This window comes from Cyphomyrmex costatus, unplaced genomic scaffold, assembly GCF_001594065.2.
Source record: "Cyphomyrmex costatus isolate MS0001 unplaced genomic scaffold, Ccosl1.0 scaffold100, whole genome shotgun sequence".
In the NCBI taxonomy this organism is placed as follows: domain Eukaryota; kingdom Metazoa; phylum Arthropoda; class Insecta; order Hymenoptera; family Formicidae; genus Cyphomyrmex; species Cyphomyrmex costatus.
In genome coordinates this window covers 840795-850111 of record NW_017274955.1, presented here as the reverse complement: position 1 = coordinate 850111, position 9317 = coordinate 840795, and the positions used below count along the sequence as shown (strand labels likewise).

At 32.1% G+C, this 9317-nt stretch overlaps 3 protein-coding genes across 3 annotated transcripts in view; 1 reads left to right on the top strand and 2 right to left on the bottom strand.

The window, feature by feature from the left end:
* Positions 1-330: 330 nt before the first annotated feature.
* Cluap1 (clusterin associated protein 1) lies at positions 331-4002 on the bottom strand. The gene is made up of 6 exons (XM_018537298.1): positions 3950-4002; positions 3675-3871; positions 2299-2697; positions 1924-2162; positions 1609-1790; positions 331-602 (listed from the first exon to the last, which is right to left on the bottom strand). Exons 1-6 carry the CDS (start codon positions 3969-3971, stop codon positions 331-333), a joined length of 1311 nt encoding a protein of 436 aa, XP_018392800.1. The 5' UTR covers positions 3972-4002.
* Positions 4003-4358: 356 nt separating this feature from the next.
* On the bottom strand, positions 4359-5423 carry LOC108771978 (peptidyl-tRNA hydrolase ICT1, mitochondrial). Its single transcript, XM_018537409.1, has 3 exons — positions 5187-5423; positions 4850-5035; positions 4359-4696 (listed from the first exon to the last, which is right to left on the bottom strand). Exons 1-3 carry the CDS (start codon positions 5349-5351, stop codon positions 4436-4438), a joined length of 612 nt encoding a protein of 203 aa, XP_018392911.1. The 5' UTR covers positions 5352-5423; the 3' UTR covers positions 4359-4435.
* A 1006-nt stretch (positions 5424-6429) lies between these two features.
* LOC108771489 ((E3-independent) E2 ubiquitin-conjugating enzyme UBE2O) overlaps positions 6430-9317 on the top strand; it is a 5949-nt gene continuing 3061 nt past the window's right edge. The window contains exons 1-6 of the mRNA XM_018536807.1: positions 6430-6736; positions 6949-7122; positions 7192-7350; positions 7409-8053; positions 8135-8345; positions 8601-8784. Coding sequence (XP_018392309.1) covers positions 6506-6736; positions 6949-7122; positions 7192-7350; positions 7409-8053; positions 8135-8345; positions 8601-8784 — 1604 coding nt within the window. The 5' untranslated portion in view covers positions 6430-6505. The remainder of the gene's footprint in view (positions 6737-6948; positions 7123-7191; positions 7351-7408; positions 8054-8134; positions 8346-8600; positions 8785-9317) is intronic.

Genomic DNA, 9317 nt, shown 5'->3' with positions numbered 1-9317 from the left:
ATTAGAATAATATATTTATATGTATTTTCAATAAATTTATTTCAGATCTATAAGTCGATTACTTTCGAATTTGCAACAAAATCAAACTGAAAAATAACAATATTCCACCAAAAATTAAATTAGATTTTTTCACTTTTACTTAGATTTTGATGTGTTATTAACATATACCTTAAAACCACTAAAGAACTTATTGCGAAAAATATTACTAGATAATAATATATCTAAAGAAGGTACTTTAATGGTCAAAGTTAAAATTGATTTATTTTGTTTATTTCTTCATTCAATATTAGCGTTTAATGTATAAAACCAATCTGGTAAAATTAGAGATTATTAAAAATCATCATCTGAATGCTTCTCTATCTTACTGACAGCTCGCTTTTCTTGAGCGGGTTTGCGATTATAGTTGCCCATATCTGTCGCCCCCACGGAATTTAAAAGATCTTCATCGTCATCATCGTCAAGATCTCCATCGATCAATAAATCACTATCGCTACCCAAGGAATCATCACTATCGTTTTCTTGAATTGTACCCCTCTGCCGTCCAGACATGCTACCGTAAATGCGTCGCTGAGTATATTGCATCTTTGATGCTCTTCCAGTATCTGGAATATTTTTAATTTGTTATTAGTTATTACCAAAAAAGCACAGAAAATTTATTTTCTTTCACATATCTCTTAATTATATTTTCAAAAAATTTTATTTGCAAATGATTGTGAAAATTACAATATCGTATAATATAATAATTTTTAAATAACAAAAACTTCTGTACAATTCAAATATAAACTTGAAAAGAAGAGAGCACTAGAAGTTAAGGTGATGCTGGACCCGCCTGTATTATCGATAAAACTAGCGTTTTTGACGTTTTCGTTCCTATCGAACCTCTTCACAGTAGTTTCACAGAATAAAAATTCCTTTTCCACGATTTAAATATTCATGCTAATGTATCTGCCCCTGGTTTATTATTGTGTCCAAAGCTGGAAAAAATATGAAATTACAGATTTCTTTATCCATTTTTATCTCCAGCGTTGGTCGCTATACTGAGGTTAAATGGATAAAGAAATCTGTAATTTTATACCTTTTCCAGCTTTGGATACAAAATACATCAGGGCCAGGTACATTAGCTTAAATATTTAATATGGCCTTTTTACTTCAACGTTGAATAACTCGGTGAAAAAAAATCGTACAGAGCTCAACAAAAAAACAAATTGAAGATAAAGATTCATTCTTTCGAAAGCTATAAACCGCATTTATGCACAATTTTTACTTTGCTCCGTGGAACACCTCAAATTTCGTTTAAAATTTTCAGGTTTGACGCACTTTTATTTATGTTTGTGTAACTTTACGAAATATCAGTAAGACTATTTTTTGGAATACCGGTCTGAAAAGTAGAGATTTTAAACTTTAAAATGCTTTTTTAAACATCTCGATACGATGATTTTTGACGAAGTTATTCTATCTCAAAGTTTGCCTATTTTTGCAGGGTGGAGCAAGTGATCCTTTAATTTTGTTGAGGAGTGTATTTGCAGTATTTTCACTATTTTGTGGAATAAGACTTTACTTCAAGAAATTTAGAGAATGCGAATTATTTTCTGTAATAAAAACAGTTACTTGATTTGATGTGGCCGGATTGACCAGATTTTTCTACCGCTGTAGCTTCCGGATTTGCAAGTGGAGTAATTAAAGGTTCTTGAAGATTTGTAGCAAATATAGAATCATTTCTTTCCATCATATTTTCGAAATTCGTATCCTCAGCTCTTAATTGTTCCAATTGTTTTTTCGTTGCAGCTTGTCTACGATTGAGATTAATAATAATATTGTATTATATAATTATGTATGTGTTGCCTAATTTATTTGTATGTTTTTTTAATGATTATATGTATTTTTTAAATCCTGTTTTCATATCTTAATATTGTTGACAAATACCGTCTTTCAAATCTTTCCTGTTCCATCTTAGCGGTATCTTCATACAAGTGTTCCAGGTATGCAAGATATCGAAATTTTTGTAAATAGTCATTATATAGAGCTCTAAACTCGATTTCGAATTTCTCAAATTCCTCCATGAATGCTGGGCGGACTTTCTTCAACGTATGGAGTCTCTTTTGATTCCGATCTAATTCTGTTTTTCGCCTTTCAATTCTTGCATCTAAGTTTTGTTCTGTATCCTGCAAACATAAATTAATTTTTATTAATAAAGTTACTATGGCATTATAATAAAATATTTTTTAGAGATTAAACAAACAATTTAAATTTTAAACACACAAAAGAGAACTATTTTATCATATAAATAAAAAATTTTACTTTAACATTGTCGATTTGCTTCTTCGTTTCACTAATCTCTTTGCGCGTGTTTTCGATGACATCTTTTAAAGCTACTTCTATTTCAGAAGTGTCAAATTGTCTCGCTATTTTGGTATTGCGAATATCTCGAAGTTCCACTTCTCGGCCGAGTAAGTCAAAGAGGGCTGCTCCGTTGATGGTTAATTGGCTTGCTAATTGCCGAGTTGTTTTCAGCTCGTTAATTTTATTGGAAATATCAAAATTCACTACATTCTGATTACTGCTCGATAGACTCTGTTCAGTACTGCTACTGTTGTGCGCATTGTACAACAGCGTGGTTATCTTTAACATCTCTTTCACCGCATAACCATCAGCTTGATAAAGTTTTTTTGTATTTAATTTTATATTTGTCTTCAATGCCTTGAATACATTAAATATCACATGTGTTACTACAAATTTCATAAATGAAGAAATTAAAGAATCTAATTTTTAACAGGATATAATGGCAAGTCGCCAGTAGAATCTATCATTTAAAGTTAAACATTACCATCATTAGACAGATTTTATTAATATAATGACTTTAATGCAGAGAGATGCAGTTAATATTAATCTAATGCAATATTCTACTTGAATAGAATATTGCATTACTTAATGTAATGCTAAACAAACTGCTAATATAATGTTAACTGAAGATGGTTGAGAGTGATATATTTTGAGAAATAAAAAAATTAATAAAATAAAAATAATGTGGCTTGAGAATAAACAATAAGAAAAGTCGAGCAATATACGCCACACTAGGTTTTGTTAGCGCAATTAATATATATTTATAACAATAAATATAGACATTTTGGCCTAAATTTGGCCATCTTCAACAATAAAAATACTTATATGTATACAATAAAAATAATTACAGATTATATGGCATCTACTGTGCAAGTCAAGTCAAACAAATTTTTTGAGAACATAATACATTTCATATTGCTATATCAATTATTAAAATGTTACATGTTATTTATTTAGGTTAATTTGTATTTAGTAATAATAAGTCAAAAATTAAAAGATTTCGCCTATCTTGTCTGAATTGAATTGAATCTTGTTTTTATTAGTCATACTTGAAAATTGTCCTTTCCATGTCAAGATATAGTTTCCAGACTGTATCTTGATATAATCCTGTAGATAGTCATAGGAATATCAATTGAATAACTATTTTAGAAAGATGGTAAAATTTGTTGATATTATAAAACGTTATAAAAAAAAAATAATAATTAATATAACTCTATCAAACACACACACTTCATGAGTTTGTAAAATAAATAAGAGAGAGATTTAGATACTATTTTTAAACAAGAATCATTAAACTAATGTTATGACTAGATATAATTATTGAAGTCATTTACCATAAATTCTGCAACACTACGTATCAATGTTACACGTTGTTCCTCAGTATCATGATCGTTATATACATCAACGTCTGGATCGAATCGTTTCACCAACCAAACTAGAATCTCTGCAACCAGGGAAAAATTTGGCATACGAAAATTGGCGAGGGAAATTAACCTCGGATAACCCAGCACTCTCATCATCTCTGTGAAATCTGTGTAAGCAGGTAAAAAAAAAGTAAATTATAACATAATTTCATTTGTATCTGCATTAATAATCATTTTATATGTACTGTATAAATCACGGTAGGACATTTTCACGATGATAAACTAAATTCATTCACTGTAATCACACAAAGGCAGGTTTTCATAGTTCATGTTTTCTTATTCACAGTATTAATGTTACCATAGAAACCATTAGCATGGGCTCATGGACAAGATTGTGAGCAATTGATTATTTTATCATAGAATATATATACATGACATATATTTACAATTTATATCACTGGATTTTATTGTTTAAAAATATGTGTGTATATATGTATATAATACTATATATTTTTAACAAATTATAATATTTTAAATTAAGAGTTTATTTCCAATTCGAAAGCTTCCCAATAATCCTAACATTTTTTTATCATACATGTTATACACATTAAAAAATTCATAACACAATACATAAATATAAAGTTTTTTCCTTTATTTTGTCTATACAGTTTATTCTTATGTATAACTATACAATACTTGAATAATTAAAATAATTAAGTGAATTAAATTATTTAAAACTCAGCTACAGGAGTTTGTCTATTTTTCTTTAGTTGAGAATGAAGTCTTTTCTCATGTAGCCTCTCTCTAGCAGCCTTTAGCAGATTCTTCCTTTTCCTTTCTTCGGATTCAGGCGATGGTTGTGTTGATACTGCTAAAGTGGTTCTTATCATTACCCTTAACTTTTCAAGAGCATCTGCCAAATTTAAGTGCTGAGATCTTGTTAAGTCTGACTTTATTATTAAGTAACCATCTTTGTTTATCTTGTTTTTATACTAAAATAATAGATTCATAATAGAATATATTATAAATTTGACAATATTAAATTGTTAGCCAGAATTTAATCGGCTACTATTTATAATTGAGATTAACCGATGCTTTATAATAATTCAAATTAACTAATGTAAACTTTATTTGTATGTACTCACTTGTTCCGCTATCTTTGTTCGAATTTCTTCCGATAACCAGATAGCACTGTCTATCTGGAATCTTAAATCTACTTTGGTATTTACACAATTAACATTTTGTCCTCCTGGCCCACTGCTACTGCAGTATGTAATTTTTACTTTGTCCAAGGGTATGTAACCACTAAATTTTGCCTTAGGATCTGATACCTGAGAAACGAACAAGCAACAATTACCGTTCAGTCATGTTGAGGTTATGTCATAAAGCACATCTTAGAACTCAAACATAGCACATATAAAAGCAATATATATAAATAGAAATGATATTATTTATCATATTTATAGATTAATATACACTAACAAAAGTTGGAGTGTGCAATTTCAATTTGCTTTTCGGATACAAGTTCTCTAGGGATAACGCACTTTTAAAGCTAGAAGTTCTACCGAGACTGTACGATATATTCTGCCTGTTAATGTTACTTTGTAAAAATATTTTGCTCAAACACTGCTTCCTAACGAGATTCATTTCGATTTCTACGTCTACTATTTAACTTTCGAAGGTTTGTTTAGGTTACAAGTTACAACACGTTCTTTAATGCCAGCTGATGCCAACTGCACACCAGACTACCAGAGCGATGTTCGTCGCGCGCGACGCGTGATATCCAATAAGCGTACAGCTTTACCTTGTTCTCATTCTAAAGCTAGACGCTCATAAGCTAGAAATGGACCAATCACAGTCGTCAATTTTGAGTTTCTTACTTCCGATTTATGACTTATGGTTTAAGCCCATGGCACATAGAAAACGTAAGACGTATCAGTAAGGAAATCCTAACATTGGATTCGCTACCGGCCTTACGGTCTCTACTGTGATTGGTCAATTCGCTTACTGATTACGTTTTACGGCCTTACGTTTTGTATGTGCCATATGGGCTTTATTGTAGAAGGCCCATAAGGCTGGGTCCAGCCTAAGAGAATCAGCCAATCAAAGTATTTCTTTTTGTTGAAATAGAAGAAAAGGAGGGCTTCAGATTCTTCAGTTGATTCTTTTATGCACTATGACACCTTTTACACCGAGCACTTGATACGCATATTAACTAGTAATTTTCTATTAAATAATCTTAATTTCAGCAATGTATTTAAAGAATAATGTATTAAATTAGTAAAATATGCATCAAAATAATTAATTAAATACATATATCATGTATATGTTTACACATAATGCTGAAATTAAGATAATTCAATAGAAAGTTACTGGTTAGTACTCATATCAATTGCACGATGTGAACTAGGCCTATTGCTGGATTCACACTGCATCCGATGTGCGTCGTACGACGACTCTGCAACCAATCAGAAAAATCGTATCGTCGATGCAAAGCAAAATCCTGTTTTCCAATTGGTTGCAGATTCGTCGTACGACGAAAATCAGATGCTATCGAGCTCAGTGGTCTATCTATACTATGTCTATGGTCGGGATGATGGCCCGATGGCTGCTTTGGCCGCTTGCTCTGGCTGCTCCATCGGCTCCTTCAGATCACATCAGATTTCTCCCTGGCGCTGGTGAACGCCGGGCTCAGCCAGACGATCATCAACGATTGCCGAAAACACGAAGAATACGGAGGCACGATAGTTAACGAGAATAAGGCAGAAATAGTGCCGTTGTCATTAGGCAGGGCATAAAAAATGGCTGCCGCGACGAACCTTGCACCGGAGAATCAGTACTTCTACGAGGATGTTGTCTACCGCATGGACAAACGGGGCAATGTCGTCTTCGGCATCGTCATGGAGAACGACGACCTGGACCTGTCCGACGAGAGTAGTGACAATGAGGAGAACTTGCCAAAGCGCAAAAAGGGCGAAATCCGCATGATATGGCATCCGTCCGGTGTCGAGGAGTTGGTCAACTGCAAGAAGGTATCTATATGGCTTTTCTGGCGATATGACTGGATGTTGTTATAATCTAATCTACCGATTATTACTGTACTAATATATTTTAATGTTTCTTCTGTACAGTTTTTTGACTTATATCTTTTGCACCTCGATCATTCTCGACCTTTGTGTTGGTTTGCGTTAGAATTTTAAATTAATATTAATTGTATGCAAAGATTTTTATTATGTTTTCTTAGGTTCATTTGGCTGATAGGACACTCATGCCTGGAGATGTAGTACGTAGAATGATCAAAGGAAAGGATACACAAAGAGGTTACTGTCGGGATGTAGAACTGACAGCCTGTGTTCAGGTCATCGGTACCAAACAGGTTCTCACAGATATCAAGAGCGAAGATCTGATTCCATTGCAGGTATATTAATATCTCTATAATGAATGGTTAACCATTATTTACATACTGAAACACAGCTGTTATTTGTAGGAATTTGCAACAGATATGGCAGTATGCTTGGATTCGTGGGTCGGTGGCATTAGAATGACACACTTCAAGTTATGGTTGGTAACGCCAGATGGATCTCACTGTGTCATAAACGAAATGGATTCCTGTGTGTTAGGACAATTGGAAGAGGCTCGAGACAGCGTAAGATTGAACTAATTTATTATTTAAATAGGATCCAAACAATATAAGTATGTTTTAGGATAATGATTTTCCACACCCAACTGAATTCTATCCTGGTCAGAGCTTATGGGGACCTGTTCATTGCTTAGAAGATGCGCAGTGGCTTCAGTGCACAAAGGAGATGAAAGCAAAGAGGAAATTAAAACCTCAAAAAATAACCAAAGTGATTGTGGAAAAAGTGGAGACTGATTGGATAGGCGTGCATTGGCAGTGCCGAGCATATTCAAAGGACGGCTGGTCCGATCAGGTTCAACCGAAGTTTGTGGTTGAGGGTGAAGATCTGAAAAAAATTAAACTGTTAAATGTATTTGAACCCTCGACAGTACAGGTCGGCAACCGTAATTTTTACATCATTAAGGGTAATGAAAACGTTATAACTCGTGAACAATGGCGAAAGCAACAAAGGGATATTTATCAAGTTCCTAAGCAAAGTCCAAAGAAAACCCGTTCAAATATCATGGTAACGAAGTTGATGGAAGATAAGGAGCAAAAAAAGAATAAAACGTCCAATCAATTGATGGAAGAAAACGGTAAAAGTAATGGCATCCGTCCTCAGGACATCATAGGTAACAATGTTTTAATGCCGCCGCCTCCAAATCAACACGCTGAAAGTTCAGACGAATGGGATACGGAAGATACAGGTTCACAAAGTGATTCTACTTCGGTAATATCTCTTTTATTCGTTTCCCCCCATTTTTTTTTAAGAAAAGAAAAGTGAAGATGTAGAAATGTATGCACTTTGTAGGTCTCTAGCTGTTGTTCTAGCATGTCATCAGCGGGAAAGAAAAAGAAGGGTCCTGCATTAATGACAAAAGTGCTAAAGAAAAAGAAATTACGAAAAGCGAAAAAGAAAATACCACCTGTTCCATTGATTCCTGGGACTAAGATAGTCGTAGAAACGTTGTCCACTAATACAAAAGCCAATGTGGTGTGGCAAGATGGCTCAGTAGAATTTGGTATTGATCTTTGATAATTATATAATTGTGTTTGTATAGATAAAGAGAGAAAAAGAATCTCATAAGACCTATACTTATACAAAATATCTTTGTTTATTTTAAATACGTAAGAATGTATCCAAATTATATTTTTTTTCTTATATATTATTTGCTTACGATATTATTGATTTATATATTATTAAAAAGTAAACAATCTCAATTACTGAAAAAAAAATAACGTAACAATGCCAAACGTCATTATTTATTCTTTTCCAGGAATACCGTCAACACAATTGTATCCAATTCATCATCTAGATGATAAGGAATTTTTTCCAGGTGATTTTGTTGTAGATCAAAAAGAAGAATCTAGAATGTATGGCGTTGTACAAAGTGTTGATCATCAGGGTCGTACTGCCAAGATAAAATGGTTCCGTACATATACTTCTAGTCAAAATCCAGAGTAAGTGTTATAGTAAAAATATCTTTAACGTTTCTCTCATATGTTGTTTTAGAACTTTATGATAGTTTTATTTATTCATATTTTTATGTAAGTACTTATCGAGATTATTAAATATTAAGTACATATATTGAATACAATATATTAAAAGAAAAATGTAGGAAATAAATGAGAATAAAAGAGTTCTATCTTTTCTAAGTTTCTAAGTATTTAGAACTTATAATTTAACCATAATTTAAAATCATTACAAATAAAATAAAAGAAAGATTAGTATTATAAGTGGCTTGATTTAAAAAATTATATTAATGAATAAGAGAGCTTTAGCCACACGCTAGATATAATAAGCGATATTTATTTAATAGTTATATATATAAATACAAATTAAAAAGTGAAAATAGACGTTTCGGCCCTAAAAGAAGCCATCTTCAGTACAAAAATTAATATAATAATGAAGAAAAACAATAACATTATATGATATATTTTTTGGTTATACATGATGCGATTCTGAGTCGTTATTCCGATTACAATTTTTATAC